Raw genomic sequence first — 27,047 nt, forward strand, 5'->3', positions numbered from 1 at the left:
AGGTTTCTGTAAAGTTCCCTAATATAGCTATGTTCAAGATACAAGTTTGAATTTTGCCTGTTCAATGAAGCAGTACATACCACAACCTACCACAGTAAGAAAAAACTAGAACTCTGTAACAAACTACGTAGTAAGCAATCCAGACTGGAAATGGACACCACCAAGCTATGACTTTTGGCTACATGACTAACTTTGCTTCAGATTTATGCAGATTGTACAATTATACAAATTTCAAGTAGTTTAGAAACCAGTCTCTTGTATATTAGCAATGCAGAATTTTAATAGCAGTAAAAAAATAGCCATGGAAAATGTGCATTGAATAAGAAGTTAGTCACACACATCTTTACACACAACTATATAATCCAGAGCACGGTGTCCTCTCAACTTTACACCTCAAACCTAAATTTCATCATATGGAAGCTACTTGCAATGGACTTCATCCCCAGGTGTGTTTAGAACCTGTCACACACAATGCACCCGCGCACAATCCAACTACATTTATGCACCTCTTCATAACTCCTGTTTATATCAATAGAATTAACCACAAACTTCTCAGTGGATACCAGGGAAACTGTATGTTTAGCTTTAGCCGGATCATTCCATTTTTGGAAAAAAGTATTTTGGCTAGCAGTCTGGGTTACAGAAACTGTTTAATGTAAAACAATCAGAGAAACACCCTCCAAGTACCTAGTCCTGACTGGCAAGTGAACACTCATTTGCCCTCCAAGGCGACTTTTATTACTAGCGATGGAAGCTGCTTGAAGGCACAGCAATGAAGAGCTTGTCTTGAATAAGCAACCATATGTGTAGGTTTTCATCATGTTTAAAAGTTGAAACAAACCATGGCCAAACTACATATTCCACTTTTATAAAAGTTAGTTTAACATTTATTTTACATCTAGGTTTCCACAGTTATGTGGAGACAAGGAATTAGGATGCACAGAACTATAAGCAGTGCCAGAAGTGGATCTAGAAGTCACAGAAGCACAAACTGATCATACAAGGCTAGAAAATGCTGAGCTATAGACAGGGATGGAGACAAAATCATGAGTGTAGGAAGAGAAAGGGGGAAAGATACCTTATTACCAACAAGATCAAGAATGAGTGGCACAAGACAGTGCTTCTCAAAACAAAACAAAAAACCCAGTAGCAATGACTTTATTCACTCATTTTAGCCACCAGAATGAAAAGTGAAGACTGCAACAAAAATGTTCATTAATGTTATGTGGCAGCATGGTAGTCCTTTGATGGATAGCAAACATCCCACATAGAAAAGTCACTTCAACACAACCTCATGACAATTCCCACATCAAAACAGTACTTTATTTTGCAATTTTTGCCTCATTACTCCCACATAAAGATCTTTCAGCTGTCAAGTGTACACGGTGAAGAAATGCTTCTCAGTCAACAAGCTGGGTGCATCTGGACGTGTCTCTATGATACACCAGTACATATATCAGCTGGGCCCCAAGTCCATATTTGAACTCTTGGCTCCCAGTACCTTGTGTAGCACACTAAAGTCTACACTACTAGATTAGCTTATTAGTTCTGCTTACTCCGGGGCTGATCAATGTGTCAACCTGAAAACAGACCAAGTATTATAACTGAACATGGCAAAAAGGTTCACTCTAACTTCACATCATTATTTGATGTCAAACAATGAGGCAAATCCCAAAAAGTATATACAAAAACCACCTTTGCTTTTACAAAAGATTTTGTTTCCCATATTGATTAATCCAGGCAGCTAACTCATTGGTTTATGTAACTTTATTGAAGAAAATAAAATCAATTACTAGGAGAGCTATTAGTTGATCATTCATCCATTGACAACTTGCATCATTTATTCAGTGCTATATTAAACTGTTGTGGAAGATAGATTAACTAATAGCTCCAAGCATCCTAACAAAATTTAAATGAGAGTTACAAAAATGTTCTGAGACCCTATTTTGGAATACAAGAGATGTTGGACTTCCAATTTCCATTCTCTGTAGAACAAGAACTGGTCATTCCTTTATTGACATGCATAAGATACATCACGTGTTCTGTTCTGCTGATGCTACAGGTTCTGTACCAATTCTCCAGCCATACCAGTTATGAGCACAAGTATGTCATGAAACCTCAGTCTCTAACACTGGAAGGATTTAAAACAAGATGGATGATGCTACAGCAATGTTATTTCCTGTGATGTGAGCAAACTGAACATCCATCTCCCTCCCTTTGGGCGGTATCTTCAGTAGAACTGTTAGAGCAGTGAGGAATGATTTCAATCTCATAACCAAGTTAGAGTGAAGACATTGGCCACAACACACATGCTCCATTTAAAGAATTCTGAATCTTGGGCAATTGTTCTTGTATAACTACTTTACAGATTCTAAAAAAGCAGTTATTGTCCAAAGCTGGAAGAGCTAAAGTCTTCTCAGATGAGCATGTGCATGAATGGATAGAGGTAAATAAAAATAAAAAAGATGAGGTCTGATAGGGGAGCAGCCGGATAAGAAAATCAAAAAGGAACAGTAATTTAAAGTTTATTCCAGCTATAATGCAGGTTATTCTGATTTAAGGTAGCATCACATGGCATACTTCTGAGTCCATTCCCGAGATATTCTGTTGTACCTGTAAGAGGAAAACATGTTAAGCAAAATCAGCCAAACTACAATCAGCAATAAAATATTCCACACATTAAAGTCTCCTTCATCTTCCCAGGAACATGCTAATTTATACTACTTTTCACAAAAAACCCAACAGCTATGTCATCCTATGAAACATAGAAAGTCAAGCTTTTGATCCAACAGGCAGAAGACTCAAAATATAGTGAAGTAGTTGCTAACAATATGAAGAATCTACTTGACATTACTTATACAATACAGCAGCTCTGCCTAGTTTAACTTGTGTAGAAATTCTCTATATTTTATCTCTAAACAAAGCAGCCAACTTTATCCAGAAATGAAAATAGGAGAAATTGGAATTCTAAACATACAAAATCCCTACCTATGCTTCCATTTTCCTTAACTGTCCCAAACAAACCACTCCAAATAGCACAAACAAGAAGTAAAACTAGCATTAACGCCAGACAGACTGCCTTAAAATATTCCCATCCAGACACACTACTACTTTTGGTGTTGTTCTTGATCACTAACCTAAATTTGTAAGACACTGGAGAAAAGCACACATGCCATTTTTTTAAATCTCATGTGTAAAACATATTACTGCATGTTAGAAAATCATATCTTAATTTGCAAGTACAGGTGGATGTTCGGTTGTGTTATGACAAATAATGCAAAATTCCAAACTTGACAAACAGCACAATCAAGTCATGAAGTCCTTTAGCCAGCCTCCCTCTCAAAAAGCAGGGATGTTGAGAGAACTGTGCAGGAGCTCTACTGTGATTGAACCAGTTCTATATTTACATGCTCAGTTATTATGTTAGTGCCTACTTATACATGCCTAGTAACTTTTTCTACTTCATGAGCTCTGAATTTCACTTAACAGTTTGTATTAGATGACCAAAGCCATCTTCTTTGAAGTAGTGCCAAAAATACCTACCAGATAAAGCAGCAGTTGCAGAACCAAGAAAAACAACAACTAGAAAACCTTGTTTTATGTTTGGCTCTACTTGTTCAGCCATGCAGAAATAGGGCTCTCACACTGAATACCGATCGAGCTGTTAAGCTTTGTATTTCAGTAACCGGTACAATCTTTTTATTTGTTAGTTAAATCCAGTGCCTTAAGCATGCTGCACTCAAGTGCTGAAGTCCCAACATCATTAACGCACCATGAAGTGCAGATAGTCTTACCCTACAGCATAGCGTATTTCTCTGTCCACTCTCTTGCTAACCTATTGTACCTAATTGGATAAGTATATTTAGTAAGAAAGACAAGCGAATAGATCCTTTACTTGGAAGCAGTTCTAGAACTAATGGGAAATTTTGATGCAACCACAGTTAAATCCAGAACAGAAGGCAATAGTTAAGAGCCATGGAAGTATCAGATAACTTTGCACTCCCTCCGCCCTCCCTCAAACTCAAAACCTTGTGTGCTGTTTTTAAACTGTTCCATAACAATCAAACAACAGAAATAAATATATTGGCTAGGGTTAGGGTCTAACTTCAGTTTTAGCACTGTCCTGGAGCCTTCTGTATTTAAAAAAACCAGAGCATTTTAACCCGAGTCAGTCTCCAATTTGAAAAGAGCAAAAGAAACTCAATTTTCTAACCACATCTTTTCACTAAGGCAATCTTTCCAAGGGAGCTATACTTACTTGTCTCTGTCTGTTTTATAGATACGTGCAATCTCTGGCACTAGGGGATCATCTGGATTTGGGTCACATAGCAGTGAACAAATGGATAACAGAACTGCAACAAAAAAGTAGCATTTATGGTGAAAATCTGAAAAGGACTATGAAACACTTCATCAAAAGACCAGCTAATAATCTACCAGTGCATGTGCATGTATGATCAGGCTCATATAGTTTATTAAAAAGGTTGCCTAAAGGATGTGACCAAGTTCATTATAATCAGGGATGCTGAGATGGGGTACTACTGTACAAGGCCTAGACCCTGTTTTGTTTTCTTTCCTTAGAAATCTCCATCCCATGTAGAATGAATGTTAAACAAAACATTCAGGCAACATGTGAAGCAATCTCTAAGATAAAATTCAGATACCCCCTTTCAGTGTTTCACAGTCAAGGTGTCAAGCCAGACCCATGATTGCACATGCTCTAGACTAACCTAACATTGTTTTAAAATGACTCAGGAAGTCCCTTCTCCAGACATTTTGAAACCTTTTGGTGGAGTCTTCCCCAGTGTAAAGGTAAAGGGACCCCTGACCATTAGGTCCAGTCGTGGATGACTCTGGGGTTGCGGCGCTCATCTCGCTTTACTGGCCGAGGGAGCCGGCGTATAGCTTCCAGGTCATGTGGCCAGCATGACAAAGCCGCTTCTGGCAAACCAGAGCAGCACATGGAAACGCCGTTTACCTTCCCACTGTAGCGGTTCCTATTTATCTACTTGCATTTTGACGTGCTTTCGAACTGCTAGGTTGGCAGGAGCTGGGACCAAGCAACGGGAGCTCACCCCGTCACAGGGATTCGAACCGCCGACCTTCTGATCAGCAAGCCCTAGGCTCAGTGGTTTAACCACAGCGCCACCTGGGTCCCTTTCTTCCCCAGTGTGGTTCACTCTAATTTTTTCTCTAGATACAGAAAATGGAGGTTCATTTGGGACTTTAAGCCCTCCATCTCACCCCGAAGAGGCAATTCATGTAACACTAAGCATCTGCAAAACTTAAGCAAATTTGTGCCCTCCTTTACAAGTGGGGCAGAGGGCCCAATAAAATCCTGTTGGCACCCCTGGCTGCAATGACAACTGAATGCTTTATACACATGAAAGCTTTATACACATGAATGCTGCAAATTGCAGAACACAAACTTCATCCTAGATTTTAATAGCTTGAGTCATATTGTCTACATTCCTCTCTGCCTATGGACAACACTGTATAAACACATAGACATGGCATGTTATTAATCCAAGTTCAGGTGTAATGCTTACTGCTCCTTAGCCAAAATCACAATTCTCTACACAAGTGCTCCTATAACCAAATCACTCTGATGACTTTCTAGGAAGTCTCGCTTATCAATACAAGGAGACATATCAAAGAAGAAAGCAATCACTGATGTGATGGTAACTGCCTGAATATTTTGACTTTAAACACATGAAAGTGCCCTTCAATTCCAGCATCACTACATCAACATCTTACATTTAAGGTATTTTCTCTTGCCAGTTCTAAATCAGTATTTTAAATAGCACCTAAGTTTTACATATACAATAGTCATGGTCAGAACAATGAAGTCAAAATAACACTCAAATATCAACCAAAGATACACTGGGAGAGGAAGAAGCCATACATTCAGATATGCCTCTTTCCACAAGGAGTAAAAAAATACAAGTTGTTTCATTAACCCAATGACAACATTTTTGTGAAATACTTCCCTTACCTTTAGAAATAGTTAAAGCAGGAGACCACTGTGACCTTAGAATGTCGAGACAAATGCTGCCATTACTGTTAATATTTGGATGATAAATTCTTGTTGTAAATGCAACCTGGAAGAAATATATATCGATCTGCAGTTAGCACACATGTCCTTTTGTTCTGGTTAAAGGTGCTGGTTGTCAGAATATTTAGAGTACACACTATTTATTTAAACTGGCCATTGAGGGAATTGCTCATGTTAGGTATTCTTTCCCAACTCTAGCATTTTATTTTCACTTATTTATACAAGAAAGATCAATATTTTTAAAAAACCTACATAAGCACTAAATGTGATGTGACTTGTGGTACTTAACCTAAAAACACCGAAGTTCAATTATGTGGTATTTATGTGTGCATTATTGTAAATATTCAGAGTTTATGCATGTGGGGGGGCACATTTACAGCAAGCTATTAGGGAAATAAATGCCATTTTATATATTCATGTCTAAAGTATTTTAGTCAGCTACTTCGATAGTTTATCTTGCCAACTTCTTAGGAAATACGGTGAATGTATGCCCACTATGATCAAAAGATTAGGACATTTCCCAATTTTTTAATCTGGGGCATTTTTTGTGAATTAAAGCAATGCAAAATGAGCTTCTGCTTGTATAATATCCCCCACCCACCCTCTGCACACTCCCCAAATCAGCTCCAGGAAGTCACCCAGAAATCCAGGGCACTCTTGTTAATTATAAAAATTTTCTCCATAAACTCACAGGACAAGCTTTTTTGCCAGCAGTATCCCACTCACATCACTGCTTAGCACTGTCTGGGGGTAACAGTAATACTGTACTTGACTGATTCAAGAGAATTACAGAAACATTAGTAAGACGTCTGCTGTGCAACACACGGAATTGCTGTTCTGAACAAAGAATTGAATTACCTTTGGAGACAAATTTAGTTGTATGGTTCATAATTTGGTTTTACAAAGATTATCACCAGTCAACATTATGGAACTAGACTGAAGGCACTTTCAATAATTTCTGAACAAAACACTTCATATAATCGCTTGAATCAAACTTAAGATTCATACATACAACCAATGCTTTTTTTCTTAAAAAATGTTTAGGGGTACTCTCATTTTCCTACTCTTTGAAATACTGCCCCCTAAGGGTATGCACCCCCTCCCCAAGAAAAAAGCACTGCAGACAGTTATAGAACTGAATCAGAAATTATTTGATTTCTGGAATCTTTTGAACACAATTCATCTTATTAGCTGCAATTCAATCCAAACCTGAGAAAGATTAGCATGCAAACCAGTTATTTTATGGAACAAACTAGCTGCCAAGGCTTTTCTATAAGAGATCACACAAGCACTGTAAGCAAATATAGCCACAAAAATACTTGTTTCTTAGACAGTGGCCTATAATTCACAAGCCCAGAGAGGTTCAATATTTTAGAAGCAAAAGACTCTTCCAAATATATGCTTACCTTGGGTGGTTTGAAAGGGTAGTCTGTAGGAAAGTGAATTGTCAAGAAGAAAACACCACCTTGATATGGACTGTCATTCTGTCAGAAGGAAATTCAGAGCCAAGTCAGAATTTTTAGGAGGATCCAGAGAGTTCAGAATAGCAAAGCAAAGTAACATTAAGCTGTGCTCAAAGAGCTCAGTTTAACCAAGCACTGCATATGGGAATACAGTATTATAAATAGATATGGAAATCCCCACGAATATTCTTCCATGTCTATTGACAAGTAACTAGAGAAACAGTCTTTTGCATTACAACACTCCTTTCAGTCACTAAATGAAATGTTTTTTTCTTCTTAAACTTTATGTTTAGGCACTTTAAATCTTGCTGACAGTCCTGTTTTATCTGCTTGCTTATTATGCAGTTTTGATGTTAAAATATTGTTATTGGTAATTTGAGTTGTATAAAGCACTGGTCTTCAACTGATCTGAGGTGGGTTGGAACAAGTACACTACCACCATGCAAGTAAAAGTTTAAGAAAACAAATGCATGTTTATATTAGAAATGGGCTCTTGGTCTGAAAAGGTTGAAGATACAGGGTAAACTATTCTGAGACTGATCTGGTAGCAGTGGTATAGAAATATTTTAATAAAACAAATCTCTATTGTGTGCAATTTGAGAAAGGTAAAGGTAAAGGGATCCCTGACCATTAGGTCCAGGTTGCGGCGCTCAACTCATGTTATTGGCCAAGGGAGCCGGTGTACAGCTTCCAGGTCATGTGGCCATCATGACAAAGCCGCTTCTGGCGAACCAGAGCAGCACACGGAAACGCTATTTACCTTCCCATTTATCTACTTGCACTATGACGTGCTTTCGAACTGCTAGGTTGGCAGGAGCTGGGACCAAGCAACGGGAGCTCACCTCATCACGGGGATTCAAACCGCTGACCTTCTGATCAGCAAGCCCTAGGCTCTGTGGTTTAACCCACAGCGCCACCTGCGTCCCTAATTTGAGAAAGAGGTCTACGAAGATTCTCTACTTTCAGGACAAATACTTGTAGCCTCCTTACCCTCCCAAGAGAAGCAGAAAAATATCTGTACCAAGATAAATTAGTTGGCCCAATAAAATGTACTATAACCTCCCTACTAATACACATTCAAAACAGATATAAGATTGGCCTTAGAGTTTCAAACACTTCAATTTTAAATCATTGTTCAGAAAGTTGAAATACTTACAGGGCCCATAATTGTGGCTTGCCAATGAAACACTGAGAAGAGGGAGGAAAAAAATAGAAAAAAATCAGTATTTCTTTAGGGAAAAGAGCATATAGACAGACATAGAGCAAGTCACATTGGTTTAGTAGGTTTAAACTTAGTTGTCAAGTTACTTACTGTCATCTCCAACAGGGCCTGCAGAACACTGAGCTGGTGGGTCACGAGCCAAGTCACTAAGTTCCTATAAAAAGAAATAATACCTTTAGAGCACATCCTATATAGAGTTCGTTTATGCCCCTCCCAAAAGGTCATAGAAAGAGGATCTTATATTCTGTCCATTTCAAATTTAATTCCATACCAAATTACTGTTACAGAGTGACACAAAACATATACCATGTTCTCTTAAAGAATTAATGGAGGCAGGGTTCAGAGGTTGTGAACATTTACAGCTAACTTGTTTGGTACTTGTTTGAGTCAAGGGAAGCAAGACAAAAAAGCTCATTCCTTACTAAGAATAGCTTGTCAGTGTACTTTCATGCAAGCAAGCCATAAAGAATGGGATGCGGAAGCATCCCTTGACATGCAGCTGCACTGGATACATACACAGTGTAAAGCAAAGGTAGCACTGATACTCTGCAGGTAGGCATTGCTACCAAACTTCATCAGTTAAGAATGTGATGAGCAAAGTAAAGATTTTCAGCGACATTGTTACAACCTCCTGACACCTAGCCAAGTTTCCCTTTTACCCATGCATTCATCCAATCTATACTAAACTTCAGAAGGAGTTGAACCTTTATTTGGAAGCCTTTTAAACAATGTTAGATCATGACTGTACCTGTAAGAACACAGCGTGGTTCACTAACTGCAACATGAACTTTCAGAAATTACTCCTAGTTTAGGTTTTTCCAATGCACACTAGCAAGTTGGCATGGCACTTTCAAGTATTTACATTCATTTTTATGTATATACCTACAATCCTTGAGTGTTCACTGTATTTGTGCACTATAATTGTTGCCACAGCAAGTAATATGTTATATTAATGGAGCAAGTCACTAACATTTGTTGCAGAAGCACACAATCAACTTCTACCATACACGGGCACTTCAACCTCTATTTGAAATGAAGGAAATAAGACCCTGCCTTAATATTCTCCATTTTGCTATATTTTCAGAGGTTTGTACATTTTCAGAGTAAAGCAAGCACGTCAAACCCGGAAGTGTGTGTCTGGTTTGCAACCTTTTTTATTATTATTACAACCCACCCACCTTTTTTTTGAATTACGAACAAAAAAATTTTGAGGCCCCATTGGCAAAAGCTGCCTTGGGTTACAACCTGTTTTGGTTTACAAATGGACCTCCGGAACGGATTATGGTTGTAAACCAAGGCACCACTGTATCTTTGTTGCAGATTGCAATTAAGCCCACTTGAAAGTGCAGGTTCCCAATCTGGGGCTGCTTCTGGATCCACCTTTGTAACTAAAGTCACCTCCAGCCATTGAAACTACTATGACAACTATGGCCATTCCTGGACTGGGAAAGCCTGGCCACAGTAGTTCATGCATTGGTTTCTTCAAGATTGGATTATCACAATGCACTCTATGTGGCGTTTTCCTTGCACTTGATCCAGCAATTAGTGCATAATGCAGATTTGCTACCAGGCCAAGTTCATAATGTGACATTATTATTAACACCTTGGGACCAGCTTATCTGCAAGATCACCTTACCTCATTTATGCTCACTTAACAGCTTTGATCTGCAGAACTGGTAAAGTTATAGTTGCCACGTAATACTCATTCCACATTTATGAGAAATCAGTCTTTTAGTGTGCCAGAATTGGAACTCCCTGCCTACTGACATCAGTCAAAAGCCTTCACAGTAGTCTTTTTGGCACCTGCTAAAAACATGTTCAGACAAGCCTAACCAGAGATGTAGAATGTTTACATGTGTTTTAATCTGCTTTTACCTTACCACTGTTTTTGATTATAGTTTGAATGCTTTAAATAGCTGTTTTCCCATTTTATTCTTTTTTCCCCCCTAAACCACTTTGAGGGTCCATTTTTTCTTACAGTCAAGAGGTATATACAAGTCAATAAAATAAAATAACTAGCACACTTTTTGGAGGAGGGGTGTGTGTTACAAATTAACCTACCAACACCTTTATGAGTCATCTCCAACACTGCACAAGCAGAAGGCAGTTCATGCAATCAACCTATCCCTTCAACTACTCCTCCCTATAGTCCCCTATGCTCCCAAATAGCGCTCTCAAATAAAAGTTGATTTGTTCTGCCCATTTTGCACAACTTCCCTCTCCTATGGCAGCTCTACACAACAGGGCACAACGTGTTCATTAGTTCTCTTCCAACTTCTGGAGAGCTTGTTTTGGGATGGGAGGATATAGGGATAGGGAATATCCATTGTGTGGAGCTGTCTTTCGCTTACATAATGGCTCCCATCTGCATGCCATGCTAAGCCAACCCATGACTTGGTGTACAAATAAAATAAAAACATAAAATAAAATAAATACAAACATACATACATACAAGACTTAAATGTGCCCTTGAGGCTGCTTGCAATAAAACAGAGGCACCTTTTTAAAATTACATTTTCTGCCTGTTAACAAAATGACAGAGTGGTCACCTCGCTGGAAAGAATAGCTCCAAAGGGGACATCCACAACCAAAAGGCCCTTACCCCAGTCACCAAATGCCTCGCTTCACAAGGACCTTATGTCACAGAACTCAATTCACATGCAGGTACATTTGGGATTAAGCAAAGACAGACCAAGTTAGTCACGTTCATAAACCTCATTGAAACTATGTCTGGATGCTTTACCCGAGATTCCTGCATTGAAGGGGGTTGGACTAAATGACCCTTGGTTCCCTTCCAACTCTAAGATTCTATTATTCGAAGTACTCAAACTCCAGGCCATAAACTGCCTTTCAAAAAGGTAAACATCAGCACTTTGAATTGAGACTATAAATGGGTTACAAGCCAACATAGGTATTTTGAAATGCACATGGCATGTTCCCTAGGATGAGACCTAGTTAGAAGTCTAGCACAGGGGTAGGCAACCTAAGGCCCGTGGATTTGATGTGGCCCAATTGGCTTCTCAATCCCGCCCACGGATGGTCCGGGAATCAGCGTGTTTTTAAAATTCATCTCTGGGTTATTTGTGGGGCATAGGAATTCGTTCATTTTCCCCCCAAAATATAGTCCGGCCCACCACATGGTCTGAGGGACGGTGGACCGGCCCATGGCTGAAAGGGGTTGCTGACCCCTGGTCTAGCAGATACATTGTGATCCAACTGAAATCTCCAAAGGTTTCAGAAGAAATCTTAAGTATAGTGCAAAGCAACTACAGTATAGGTTAACTGTAGAGCATGAATTACCAAGGCAAGGCCAAATCTGCCCAGGATTTAGCTGGAGCACCCGCCCAAAAAGAAGATAGCTGCTACAAACCACAGAGGCAAGCCCCCAGTGACAAAGCTGGAACAGTTAGCACCCCTGAATTGTGAATTTGTTCCTTCAGAGAAAATGCAACTGTGTCCAAGTTGTTTGTGTCTAGGCAGAAAAACCACCATCAACACCACCAACCATCTGGTTAGGATTGAGCTCTGGATGGATGGCCTTCATCCATCACCAGACAGTGGATTCAATACTTCCCCCACCTCACATTAAAGTACACCTTCAGGAATTAAATTACACCCTTCAGGAATTAGTCGTGCAATTAGGAGAGCAACTACAACAACATGCCGCCTCTGAACCCAGATAACAGGTATCGTTTTGGAAAGGCGGATGGCATCAGAGGCCAACATGCAGTCCAGGAAAATTATCAGGGTTTCACTCCAACTCTCATTATCCCAACACAGTTATCCATCAGGGCAACTAAGTGTGTCAGAACCAGACTGAAAGGGATCCAGATCATTCTCATTCAGAAGAGTCATCGCCAGCTTGAGGACCTTGCTCAAGAAAAGCATATTTGCAATATGCTAATCACATGCATCTGAAGAAATGAAACTTTTGTAAAAGTTTCTGAGAGAAACAATTTCCCAATCATAGATGAGATTTACACTCACCTTATACTATATAATGCAGCTTACACAAAACACAGTATAACCCAACCCAAGAGCAAGCAAAACACTCTTATGACATTGAGTGACATGCCTTCACATATCAAACTGCCTTTGCAGTTCTCAGGCAAGCAGTTTTCCCATTTTAAAGGACAGAAGCAGCACCCACAGGCACACAAAATTGGATGAGTCATGGTATTGGTTTCCTGCAGATTGGCATTTACTGGGCAGTTTGTTTTATGCAGTAAAAACTTAAAACATCTGCCCAATCCATAGACGGATACATATCCTTTAAAACTAGTTCTACCAATCTTACACACCAGAACCATAGCTGTTAAGTTTTCCCTTTTCTCACGAGGAAGCCTATTCAACAAAAGGGAATTTCCTTTAAAGAAAGGGAGAACTTGACAGCTATGACCAGAACTCTTTACCAATGAAAGTCAAAATAGCTTGCACTACTTTAATGCCCACCGGTTTCATACACCAGAGGAAAATCCCAATTGGCATAACGCCTCCATAATTGATTAATGAATGAATTAATAATATTTCCATACCACCCTTCAACTGTAGAACTTAGGGCAGTTCACAACTTAAGAGAAAAACACAACATACATTAGAAAAACAAGAACAAAAAACCCAAACAAATAATCCCCCTCCATTTAAAAGTGTATAGGATGTTAATGGTGTGTAAAGATGTACAGCATAATGAATGAAGCAGCCAAACCTCCCTGGGGAGAGCATTCCACAAACAGGTGTTGTTGTTTAGTCGTTTCTGACTCTTCGTGACCCCATGGACCACTCCTGTCTTCCACTTCCTCCCGCAGTTTGGTCAAACTCATGTTCGTAGCTTCAAGAACACTGTCCAACCATCTCGTCCTCTTGCCATCCCCTTCTCCTTATGCCCTCAATCTTTCCCAACACCAGGGTCTTTTCCAGGGAGTCTTCTCTTCTCATGAGGTGGCCAAAGTATTGGAGCCTCAGCTTCAGGATCTGTCCTTCCAGTGAGCACTCAGGGCTGATTTCCTTCAGAATGGATAGTTTGATCTTCTAGCAGTCCATGGGACTCTCAAGAGTCTCCTCCAGCACCATAATTCAAAAGCATCAATTCTTTGGCAATCAGCCTTCTTTATGGTCCAGCTCTTACTTCCATACATCACTACTGGGAAAACCATAGGTTTAACTACGGTATACGGACCTTTGTCGGCAAGGTGATGTCTCTGCTTTTAAAGATGCTGTCTAGGTTTGTCATTGCTTTTCTCCCAAGAAGCAGGCGTCTTTTAATTTCGTGACTGCTGTCACCACCTGCAGTGATCATGGAACCCAAGAAAGTAAAATCTCTCACTGCCTCCATTTCTTCCCCTTCTATTTGCCAGGAGGTGATGGGACCAGTGGCCATTATCTTAGTTTTTTTGATGTTGAGCTTCAGACCATATTTTGCGCTCTCCTCTTTCACCATCATTAAAAGGTTCTTTAATTCCCCCTCACTTTCTGCCATCAAGGTTGTGTCATCTGCATATCTGAGGTTGTTGATATTTCTTCCGGCAATCTTAATTCCGGCTTGGGATTCATCCAGTCCAGCCTTTCACATGATGAATTCTGCATTTAAGTTAAATAAGCAGGGAGACAATATACAGCCTTGTCGTACTCCTTTCCCAGTTTTGAACCAATCAGTTGTTCCATATCCAGTTCTAACTGTAGCTTCTTGTCCCACATAGAGATTTCTCAGGAGACAGATGAGGTGATCAGGCACTCCCATTTCTTTAAGAACTTGCCATAGTTTGCTGTGGTCGACACAGTCAAATGCTTTTGCGTAGTCAATGAAGCAGAAGTAGATGTAGCCAGGCAGAAATGGCCCATTCTTGTGTTGTCACCCTCCTGACCTTTTGTGGGAAGGTACACAAAGAAGGGCCTCATATGATGATCGCAGGGTCCTGGTAGGTTCATATAAAGAGAGCCGGTCCTTGAGGTATTGCGGTCCTGTGCCCTTTATGGGTTTATAGGTCAAATCCAGGACTTTGAAGTGGGCTTGGAAACTAATCTGCAGCCAGTGCAGTAGGGCAAGGATCGGTGTAATATGCTCAAACTGTCTTGCTCCAGTAAGCAATCTGGCTACTGAATTCAGCACCAAAATATGCTTTGAAGAAAGCTCTATTATCGCTGTACAGTATAATATTACCAATGTACTTGTTGATACAGTTGAGGAAAACTAATCTAACCAGGAAAGAAACATGCTCCTAATCTAGACTAGTTAACCCATTTCTGGATGCCCCAACAAATTATTTAATGACAAATACCCCATTAAGTAGAGTCAAAGCATAAAGGGAACACAATGTTGATAACAAAAACCAGCCTTTAATTTAGCACTTGCCTAACGTGTAATAGTAATACATTCAAGTAAGGACGCATGTGTGTATACCCTCCATGGCAGCGCCTTAACCCCCGTGTTGCCCCTAGATAAACACCCATTTCCAAGTGCACATGTACACAGGGGCTAACAAAGCAACCAGGTGGCAATGGAGTACTGTAGGCAAGCAAATCAGAGGATAAGCGACCTGTTATTATCAATTACAGTGCTGCATTAATAGCATGGCTTTTTAAGATGCCCCCCCCCAATTACTAGCTTTAATATTTCACATCACTGTTTGGCATTTTGAAGAGGCTCAATTTGTTATTAGGTACCCCATTTCCCCTATTTTAAGACATAGTCATAAAATAAGCCATAGCAGGATTTTTAAGCGTTCAAGGACTATAAGCCATACCCCGAAAATAAGACATAGTGATAGGCGCAGCAGTAATGCCGGCCGCAGCTGAAAATAAGCCATAGTGGGAGTTTTTGAGGAAAAATTAATATAAGACGATGTCTTATTTTCGGAGAAACACGGTAGTAGCAGTGGTCAACACCAAAAGCTGTCTAGAAAAAAAAACACTACTTTGATTGGCAGGAGTTAAGAATCCCTGCTTCCAGTCTTGCTTGTGAACAACTGGGTCAATTCTGCCTTCATTAACATGGAGAACGTAAGACAGGTGTCCTACTGCTACAACTTCTGCCCTGGACACAGGCTCCTCCATGAGAACACCACTAGTATCATAGTACGTACTGAGATTTCTAATAACGTTTTGAACCAGAATGTCAGCCGCGGCAAAGACATTTGAACTATGCTTGTCAACATGCTCCTTCCATTAAATCCTATTCAAGCTTCTGTGAATCACGTTCCCTTCAGAAAATATCATGCCAGAAAGCATGTGCTTGCACTATGGAGGGCTAGAATATGGGTAGGCAAACTAAGGAGTGGGGGCCGGATCCGGCCCAATTGCCTTCTAAATCCAGCCCGCAGATGGTCCAGGAATCAGCGTGTTTTTAAATGAGTAGAATGTGTGGTTTTATTGCATCTCTGGGTTATTTGTGGGGCATAGGAATTCATTCTCTCTCTCTCTCTATATATATATATATATTAGTCCAGCCCCCCACAAGGTCTGAGTGACAGTGGACTGGCCCCCTGCTGAAAAAGTTAAAAGTTTGCTGACCCCTGGGCTAGAAGATGCTTTCCAAGAAACATTTAGAACAAGTCTGTCAGCAGTACAATCGCTTCCGAAAGATCTTCCCTCCCATCAATGAAAAAAACCAACACCCTTCACTTAGGATTTGCCATTCTGAAACCCTTTAGACGCTGTTTCTATTTGAGGTCTCCTTCTATACTTACTCCATCTTCTGACCCACTCCTCCAAACCCAAATTGTTTGTTCCACAGGTGGGCAGATAGATATCCTTGTACACAAATATCCTTTGTCCATATAAACTACTGTTACCTGCAAGATCTGTGGACTGAGATACTAATCCTAACACTAGCATTAGAAAAAGCAACTGACCCCAGCCCACCATCTCTGCTCTGGAAACTATGCACAGGCAAAACAGAACAAATTGATGGCTCTCCCATTAAGAGTGGGGCAATGAGGGTTCAGTCACTCCACAGAATTCAATGCAGTCCAGTGAAGGTCCTCTGCCAGGGGGCATTTAATCCATCCAAACCTTAGCAAGTACAAGAGACACTGACCACCTCCATAAATATCTTATTCCTTCCAGAAACTATGTGACACATTCCTGACTTACGAGACTGGTACACACAGTTTGAGAACCAGTGCTGCAGGTAATTCAGTCCTCCTACCTTGTTTTCTATAATACAAAAATGGTAAAACCACCTTGTACTTACGCTGTACAGTTGTAAAGACTGGATCCTAGGCTACAGAAGTTGCAACAGCAATAATGATAGCAGAACGTTGGGTATCAGCAGTTCTCTCTACCTTGAATAATTACAACCTAAGATAATATCAACTGTTATTACCTCTAGATGACACTATTCCACTGAGTGAACTCACAACTTGGCTTGCACATGAACTGAGCTTCTGATTGCTTATGTTTAGTTCATTTCCCATGATGATTTTGCTCAAGTGACAGAGGAAGAAAGGGGAAATGGTGCTCTTGCTATGCCTAGATTGAAAGAATAGAAACAAGTGGTAACTAAATCTACTGCTGCTTGCATTGCAAAACAACTTAGGAGCAGGAAAAACTAGACTTGGATGAGTCTGCATTAACTAAACCTCCAAGTAGCAATTAGCAACAGGGAAGTGCAGAATATATATAAAACTGTCTTATACAAAATCCAGCCATCTAGGCCTGGTAGAGGAATTCCTAGTCTTGCTATCAGTGATCCTTTTAATGGAAATACTGAATCTAGTACCTGTGTGCACTCTGCCTCAGCACTTTTTGAGTAGTGAACAGAAAAACTAGAGCACTGTATTTCACCCACACATACCAAATACCAGGATCACTTCCAAAGCACATACATAGGTTTTTAAGGAAATGAAAAACATGGAACTTCTTGTGAAGACATGGTATTGAGCTGCTATGTAATATACTTTGCTTTGTAAGATTGAACCCCGGGAGAGAAAATGTGGTTTTGACTGTTGAAAGAAAGTTGCACTCATTTAGGACTGTTGGCTCACAATTTGGTTTTATGCGTTTTGGTTAATACAAATTTGGTTTAGAAGATTTGTATATTCTGCCATCTATCCAATCAACTGTAAGTACTCTTTTAGATACTCCAGGTGACTTGTTTGGAAACTAGGAGGTATTGGTCAAGTATTACTGATCATCAAAATCTATTTTATCATTACAGCTTTGTTCCAAGCCAGACTAGTGTGTTTTTTAGAACTTTTACTATTAGGTTAGGTAACTGGTGAAGTATAAATGCATTTCCAATTGGGGTACAGGACAGACCACAGTATAAACAACTCCATTAGTTACTATTAACTAGTTTCACTAGTTTCCACATGACCGCTCTATCAAAAAATTTACTCATTCAATTATCCTTAAGAGCCTCTAGGATTGTTGCCTCTTTAGATGACTCCGGATTAGTTTATTCCACCCCGTAATTCTGTGGTTCTCAAATTGTAGGTCAGGACTTCATGGTGGGGCAAACCACACCTGGAGGGATAGAATCCTGAAGCTGGCTATGACCTAGGTGGCATGAATGTCCTGTTGCAGAGGAGTCACATTGGATTGGTGAAGGAGAGTCACTGCTTGTTTCCAACATATGATCAGTGATTCTGTCCTCTTTTGTAAAGGGCGATGTGTACTGTGTGTGATTTGTACAAAAGGATCTCTACACGCTTATAGACTAGAGTAGGGGATATCAAGTTGAACGTTTTAGAAATGTTTCTGGGCTCAAATTGAGAACTTTCACAATAGGATTTTACCCACTTAAAGGAAATAAGTAATTAGTATCTTCTAGGCAGCTTAGTTGAAAGGAACTTATACCAAATGTAAAGTAGGAAATTTTGCCAATTAATGAAGAAAAAATCGCTCATTTATAAAAGAAGATTTAATGGAGTATGTTGAAGTCATACTACTGAATGTTATTTTGAAGCCTTGCAAAAGTTACTTGAGAAAAGTAAATTTAAGGCTTAGGCATGTATGACTACATGATTATCTGAAATTAGAACCCACACTCGATCAGGAACATTTTATTCTACATATGCTGCTCTCTTTGAGTAAAGAGATTTTACTCAATTTTACAGATTTGTTACTTATGCACACAAGGCACTTCAACCCAAACACTGCACGAAATTATTAACCTTGTACTATATGAGTTCAGCTATAGTTTGAAGCTGGTATAGCAGATAACACCAACATTTCTGTATCATTTCATAACAAATGGAAAATTTAACTATTAGCACTAAACCTGTTCCATGATCTCGTGGCATGATTCACACATTTCTGTGCTATATTCGAAACTCCTTTAGGGACTGCGATTATCACAGCCACCCTCCCAACTGGGAGGAATTGGGCGCTAATTTATGTCATTCTCTACTTTAGGGCACAAGTACTCAGAGGTACAGCATGACACTGATGAGCTCCAGCTCTCCCCGCCCCCTAGACAACCCTGGTGCTAAACATGACCAAACCATTCATAAAAGGTGCAGATTGCTGGCAGCTAACTCAAATATGTGGCACCCAAGGTAAAACTAAATTTGTCAGCCCCCTTTCAGGTTTAAATTCCAGTGAAAAAAGAAATACAAACCTATTTTTTTAACAGTACTGAGGAAGAAGCAGAAGACTTGGGAAGCTTTTAGAAATGAGTGTAGGCAACCAGGCAGCAAAATCCTAAAGCAGCCTTCCCTGATATAGTGCCCTCCTGAAGTTTCAGGCTGTAACTGCCACCATCCCTCAGCATTTGTCATGCTGGCTAGAGCTGATGGTTATCACCTAGAGGGCATTTTGTTGGGAAAGGCTACTCTAGAGAGCCACCGTCAAACTTCAAGTCTTTACTGAGCTAGATGGATCAATGGTCTGACTTAACCCAAGGAAGCTTTTCTACGTTCATATAGTTATGGTGGTCTGTATCCCCACTGCACCACCCAGAGAACATTTTGCAATGCTTAGTTCTAAACTATGTATCTATGAGGCCTATTGAGAGAAATAAAAGGGCTGTAAAGCACACCTATCAGTATTGTGCATAGGTTTAAACTATAATGTATCACACAGCAAAGACCAGGTCCTTTTTTAGACTCTTGAGGGGCCTAGGGACTGATCATTTTTTAAGGTGCCCTCCATAAGAATGCTTGCTGAAAGAACTGAATAAACATGTAATCCTTTCCAAAAATCATCCATATTTGATACCAGAGGTGTCTGATCTTATTTGATTTTAATCCGATTTTTAACTGTATTTCAGTCAATTGCTGAATTTTATATTTTAATGCATTAATATTTTAATGTTAGCCTCCCTGAGCCCAGTTATGGCTGGGGAGGGTGGGATATAAATAAAATTATTGTGTTGTTGTCGGGATATAAATAAAATGTTGTTGTTGTTGCTGTGTTAAGACACACACACACACTCTCTCTCTCTCTCTCTGTGTGTGTGTGTGCGTGCGTGTATCAATGATTCACTTTCTATGCATGGCACTCCTTCAGTCTATGGAATGACCTGAGGAGATAGAGTCTGTTTTGAGACAAGAGGAACTGGTAAATATGTTTCTACACTGCTTCTTCTTCAAGTCTTGGCTTTCTTTTGGCAGCCACACTTTCAGAGTGTTGTAAATATACCGTGGACTCACTTTGGTACCTGCCAATGATAGTATCTAAAGCAGGCATCCCCAAACTGCGGCCCTCCAGATGTTTTGGCCTACAACTCCCATGATCCCTAGCTAACAGGACCAGTGGTCAGGAATGATGGGGATTGTAGTCCAAAACATCTGGAGGGCCGAGGTTTGGGGATGCCTGATCTAAAGTGTAATGTCTACAAAACAAGGCAGGGTCAATGCAAAAATAACTGAATCACTATAAGTTCTATTCAGGAAGATAATCAAACTCCCTTCACCATTACTCTAATACAGGCATCCCCAAACTGCGGCCCTCCAGATGTTTTGGCCTACAACTCCCATGATCCCTAGCTAACAGGACCAGTGGTCGGGGAAGATGGGAATTGTAGTCCAAAACATCTGGAGGGCCAAAGTTTGGGGATGCCTGCTCTAATATATCCTAATCTGGATGCCGACAAAGTAGGGCAGCTCAGTTGTTTGCCTTCAGACACTCAGGTCTGAAGAAGCAGCTGCTGCTGGCCAAGAAGAACCCAAGCAGAATCTATGTCAGAAGGAATTGACGCCAGAGTTGATTTGTAATAATCTGTCTCCATCAGGCCTAAGCATTTGACTTCTCCCAGCAGAAAAAAATGAACAGGGGAACAGCTGCTATTGTCGTTGATAGTAGACTCGTTCACATGTTGCATTAAACCAGAGTTACAGTAAATACATTCCAGCTGCTGCACCACCAAGCCAAAGTGCAGCTTGTAATGCCATCCGAACCTAGGCTCATGAAAATTTCTCTCTAATGAGCAGTATACAGGACATTAGAGAAACAAACCACAAGCACAGAATATGGCTTGTTTCCCAGTGGTGCAGCAGGATTAAACCAACAATTCTGTGTGTTCAGATTAAATTATACTTTGTCTAACTATGGTTTAGTGTGTTGTGCAAACTCACCCAAATATGAGAGATAACCTATTCCACTTCTAAAACAATAAGTAATTGCAGAGTCTCCTACTAAATGGGTTTCCAATGAGTGATTAATTTAGTTAATTCATGCCAAAAGGTCATTACAACCCTACAGTAGAGTTTGTTTGGGGCTTTTCTCATTATATTTATGGAGCTCAATTGCTCCATAAAAATTGGCAGCAATTATTATCTATGTTTATGTGCTCCCACCTCCAAGGCATGTTATCCCCCCTACTGCCACAGCATATATACTGCAGTACCGGTAAGACCTTGTTAAGTTTTGCGGGCATCTGGACATCAAAGCAAAACTAAGCAGACATGAAATTCAAGAATTAAAAAGAGATACCTGTTAAAGGTATAAACACAAGAACACATATAAATTAACTTGTGCCATCTCACAATGCAAGTGAAGGACTGCATGTCTGATTAGGCAGTATTCGCAGGGACATCACCAAACAGGAAAATACTCCCAGAAATGTAGGCTAAAAGACTTTTCCCAATACCATCAGCAGGGTGATTTGATGTAAGCATGCATTCAAACTAATTGAAGACTGATTTGCTCTACTGCCAGGAATTTTGTACCATTTGTGTAGGCGACCCCTAAGTCTAACATCAGTGGAAATTAGTATCATGCAAGATAGAAGAAATAAGGCAGTTGAACAATTGTCAAAATGGCCCAGAGTATGTTTTTGTGACATTTTTGGGTGGCTGTACCTGAAGACAAAGGAAAACAAAGTAAACCTAGCACCATGCAATGTTGACAGAAAAGCAGATGGTAGAGGAAGACAAAGAATGAAGACAACTGAATGCAGCGTAACAATTGCCAGTTAAGCACACACTTATCTTAACACTTATTTATTAGAGTAAAAATTAAGATGGTCTCAAATGAATAATAGTGGCCTTAAAGGAACAACATTCTATCAAATTGCCACCTTTTGCTTTTCAAATCCACTGTAAAAAAAATGATGATGATGATAAATGTATGAATGCTACTAAGCTTCATATTTAGTTTTCTCCCTCCATGATTTAACCAACTTACAGGAAGAATAGTCAGAACAGGATCCAGACTTCATCCCACCACTTATAACACACACTTAAATGTGGACTAACTCTCTCCCCCATAACCTGCATATGCTGTTATCTGAACAAAAGAAACATAATAATAATGATGTCAAAGTCTATACCATCTTGCTCATCCAAGCTGAATATCCATGGCTACTAAAGTTCTAGACCTTGGGATATTTTAAAAACAGGTATCTTACTAGAACAAAAACAAAAATCTAACTGGGATATACATTTTAAGTGTCTCCAACTACAAAAACAAGAAAAAGCATTTCTGCATCAGTCATTAAGGGGATGAAGATGTGAATGATCTACACATGTAAAAGTCCTGCAACTGATAAATTACAAAATTAAAATTCAAGAGAATAATGGAAGCAAATAAAAGGTGATAATGGGTAAAATAAATACTGTAGTAAGAAATGTTTAATTATCAAGAACAGAAATAATTGGTTAAAGATTGCATGGTGCAGCAACTAGACCATTGGTGTATAACTGGGGAAACCAGGTTATTATTAATCAATTAGTATACTGCCCTCCATCCAGAGAGGTACAAATCTCTACTCATACATAAAAGTTCACTGAATGACCTTGGGCAGTCACTCCCTCTCATTAATAATAATTTAAGTTTTATTATTTATATGCCGCCCATCTGACTGGACTGCCCCAGCCACTCTGGGCAGCTTCCAACAAAATATTAACACACAAAACCCCCTCAAACATTAAAAACCTACCTGTACAGGGCTGCCTCCTAAACATCAGATAGAAGTTTATTTCCTTGACTAATTTTGGTAACCTAGGGGCTGCTGGGAGGATGGGGAACAGAAGAGAAAGAGCCACCTACACTACCCTGAGTTCCTCTGAAGGAGGGTTACACAAAATGTACCGTAATTGTCAAGGAACTTTTAGCAATGTTAAAGGTAAGCGGGAATAGGAGGCATGGTGGTCAACTGGTAATTTGAGAATCAATTAACAATAACCATTTAACATGAAGGTGTGGAAGCTATGGCCCACCATGTTAGAATCCAAATACCATCAATCCCAACTAGTATAGCAAACGGTGAGGAATTATGCAAGTTGTAATCCATCAAATGTTAGAAGGCCACTGGATCCACCCTGCATCCTGCCCACCACCACCACCAGGTTTAAGATATTGGCTAGGTCTGGTATTATTCGAATTACACAAAAGGCCTCTGAATGGTTTTCATTCCACAGGGCTGATTAGTTTTAAACAATATTTTCACCCATAACAACTAATTCTTAAAGAGCTTTTTGAGGGGTCAAACAACACAAGGGGGGGGGGGAAATCTAGTGCTTAAAAAAGCTCCCATAACAGTGCCAAACTCAAGTCCTTAAACTGGGTTAAGAGGAACATAAGCAAACTCCCAAATGTACTTCATGAACAGTGCATTTAAAAAATCAAATCTCTTTCCACACTGAAGCTTCAATATTTATAGTGCTATAAATTGAAACAGAATGAGTTATTTTAAGGAATCTCTTAAAGATGTAGATACTGAAGTTGAGAACATGTTTTACATTAAGTAGTAAATTTTATAAAGCCTTAGCCTATCAATGTGTAGATTGACTCTAGAAATGCATCAATTTAATAAACATATAAAGCTAGCAATGAATGAGTAAACAAGCATCTTGGCAAAATATTTTGTAGTTCAAGATAAAGATACGCCAATAAAATGAAAGTCTACATTAATTGATGGCTCTTTAGGCAAATATGAAAGCTGTCCTACAATACTTTCATTGCATATTTTAGCTGCACCAGAATAGTTAAGGAAAACAGCAAAAAATGTGTACTTCAAATTGTAGGACTAGTAAGGGGCCTTTAGGTAGAATTAAAATTGAGTATGTAATGCAAAGTTACTACTTGAAGCTAGAATAGACCTGTAAGTTCACAGTGGTCACTGCCTAGTTTAAGGTCTCCTTTAAGATCATTAACATTTTGATTTTTTGCTTGGCCTACAATCTTGAACTTGTGTTTTGTCCAGGTAATTTTGCGTAGTTACATGACATGATAAGCATGATGTTATGTCAACTAATCAAAATGCATATTTATTCAATCACACCCTAGGAGTACTAGGTGAAAAAGGGACATCAATTTTCATGAGTGATTCATAAGGATTTCTAGAACAGTACATGTTCATTGGTTTCAACATTGGGCAAGGTTAAATTATCAGTGTTAATTCTATTGAAGTGTTCAGTGTCCCAACTCTAGAGTATTATAGACTTTGGCTCCTGAGAGCATTCTTATCCAGAGAACCTGAATTTGAAAAGGTAACCTGCCACTCAATGTGATACTTTTAACAATGCCCTCAGAAAAACAGGTAAGAAAATACCATAAATTCAATATCCATTTTGCCATGGACTTTCTAGTGAGTCCACTTCCCGTCTAATTCTTTGAATTCTAAGGCATTTACACACACATTACTAATAAGCACTTGAGAGTCAGGCTGCTAAACGTTTTGCCTCTATATGTTGTTGACAAAACTAATTAAAGCTGGGTGACTCCCTTAAGAGTTGTTATTCTCTACTGCAGGGGAAACAAGTTCGAGACCAAGCTGTTATTAAGATTTTATTTAATACTAATTCTGTCCAAACACACCAGTGAGCGCAGAGGGCAAGATGTGGAGCTGTGCTTTTGTGTAGCAGCAACGTCAGAACCTCAGCAAATACTGTACATTGCTGGCAAAAGGAGCCTCACACTGTTAATATAAATGGCTCAGCTTCTTAATTCATAATCAACGGGAGGGGGATCGAAAACCTCTCCCCAACGCGTTCCTATGACCCAAGGAGTTTGTAGGACTTCCTTCACAGCGGACCCCCCTCGGTTTGAAAAGAGAAATAAAAGAAACCCAAAAACGTCATCAGTGAAACCAGGCGGGTGACGACGTTACCTAAGCCGCACCCTCTGCTGCCACCACCAGCGAACCTTCTTCCCCTCGGAATACGGGCTGACTTCCTTCCACCACGACACTCGTTTCAAATTAGCTCGTTACTCCACCCTCCTTCTAGATTGTGCAAGAACGAAATTCTCGATGCATCACACAGCCGCCGCCACATACTTCCGCCCCTTGTCAAGAGCGCAGGCAAAAGCCGTGTATTCCGCATTTAACAACACCCAACCCCATCCCCCCCATAAGAGAGAGAAAGGAAAAATTAAAAGAAAAAGGGAGGGGGCGGGCAGACGGAGACTCCGAAGAGGACACGGTCGGTCGGCAGCTGCAGGGGCCGAGAATGTGGATGTGCGTGTGTCAGTCATGTTATTGCCGAAAGCTGGCGAGAGAGAAAGAGATCCCAGGGAAGCGCCTGAACTAGGCAAACCCGCCGCCGCCATCTTACAATGCGGGAAAGAAGTTCCTGGCCAGAACAGAGGGGCTGGCTGACGGGGAGGCGGATTTCACACAGATGTAGACACACACACACAGTGATATGTATATATTGTGATATATATATCTATCTCACACACACAAAGGGTGGTGGTGGGAACCGTTTCTGCCCCCTTTCTTTTCTCCGCCCGAAGCCGGATCGGCAATTCGGGCTTTGTCATGACAATGCCTCCCCGGTCCGGAGCTTCCAGGCGAGAGCGGCAGCGAGGGGCCGAAGCTGACACGGAGCGAGCGGGGTCGAGCCCCTCGCGGACCCCTGAAGGCCTCGGGGAAGAGCCAAGGCGGCTGCTTCCCCCTAGCAGGCCCCGGCGGAGAAAGGGAGCCACGGGGACGGGAGACCCGTTTCCTACCCCGACCCACCCACCCAGTGAGGGCCGTCCCTGCCGCTGAGGGCTTTCTCGAGGCCGGCCGAGGCAGACCCCGCCTGGGCGCCCCCCCCCCCCGCTCACCTTGTTGATGCGTTTCAGCGCCATCCTTTCTCCTGCGCTGTGGGGGCGAGTGTCGCTGTGGTGGTGCTGGTGGTGGTGGCCGCCGCGGCCGGGGGTTGCTCTAGGTGTTCCTCCTACACCGCCGCCGCCTCGTCGTCGTCGCCGGGCCCTGTCTGCGCCGCCGCCGCCGCTGCCGCACTCCCTCCCTGCGGGTGGGGGATGGAGCCTCTCGCTCACTCGCTGCCTGCGCTTCTCCTTCCTCCGGAAACAGCCGGGGGCGCCCGCCCGCACCGAACACCAGTCGCGACGTCACCGGCCGAGCCGCCTCCTCCTCTCGCTGCGGCGGATTCCCCGTCAGGCAAGAAGGAAACCGAAGGTACTGCGAGCGACCTGACCGGGAGAAGAGTGGCAAGTAGAGCGACAGTGGAGCTCAGGCGCCACCGCCGCCGATGGCGAGGCCAAGGAAAGGGGCGGGACTAGATATAGGCCCCGCCTCCCCCTCTTTCGCCGCCGCCGCCCTCCCTCCTGGGGGCGAAGGCGGGCTCACGGCGAAAAGCCGCGTGAGGCCACGCCCCCTAGGGCGATCCCGATTGGATGAGGCCGGCAACGCTTAACTGCCGCCGTAGGGAGGGTGGCCGCGCGCGCATTCGAGGAGGAAAATGGGAGGCGGTGCGCGGGGGGATTGTGGGGGGGGAGAGAAGAGGAAAGGGAGAGCGAAAGCCGTGAGGTTCGGCGCATGCGCGCTGCCGGGTGTTTGTTTCTCCGTCCCCTCCTCCACAGTTAAGCGAGAAGGGCAAAAACGAAATGTCGCGAGTCGACGTCTCGCGAGATGAGATGCGCGTGTCCGGGGCCCCTCAATAATAATACTGTATTAAAAAATTGCGTTCGGCTCCTGTTA

At 41.2% G+C, this 27,047-nt stretch overlaps 1 protein-coding gene across 2 annotated transcripts; it reads right to left on the reverse strand.

Annotated features, from left to right (window-relative positions):
* Positions 1–1,749: 1,749 nt before the first annotated feature.
* UBE2D3 (ubiquitin conjugating enzyme E2 D3) lies at positions 1,750–26,634 on the reverse strand. Of its 2 annotated transcripts, XM_035113888.2 has the most exons (8): positions 26,171–26,634; positions 8,828–8,891; positions 8,672–8,703; positions 7,459–7,536; positions 5,993–6,098; positions 4,259–4,352; positions 3,795–3,844; positions 1,750–2,613 (listed from the first exon to the last, which is right to left on the reverse strand). In XM_035113888.2, the coding sequence occupies exons 1-7, from the start codon at positions 26,192–26,194 to the stop codon at positions 3,796–3,798; spliced, it is 447 nt and encodes a 148-aa protein (XP_034969779.1). In that variant the 5' UTR covers positions 26,195–26,634; the 3' UTR covers positions 1,750–2,613; position 3,795. The 2 variants fall into 2 exon arrangements, with proteins under 2 accessions (XP_034969779.1, XP_034969780.1); XM_035113889.2 differs by lacking the exon at positions 3,795–3,844 and having other exon boundaries at positions 26,171–26,632.
* Positions 26,635–27,047: the final 413 nt, after the last annotated feature.

The sequence above is a fragment of the Zootoca vivipara genome, chromosome 9 (assembly GCF_963506605.1).
Source record: "Zootoca vivipara chromosome 9, rZooViv1.1, whole genome shotgun sequence".
Lineage (NCBI taxonomy): Eukaryota > Metazoa > Chordata > Lepidosauria > Squamata > Lacertidae > Zootoca > Zootoca vivipara.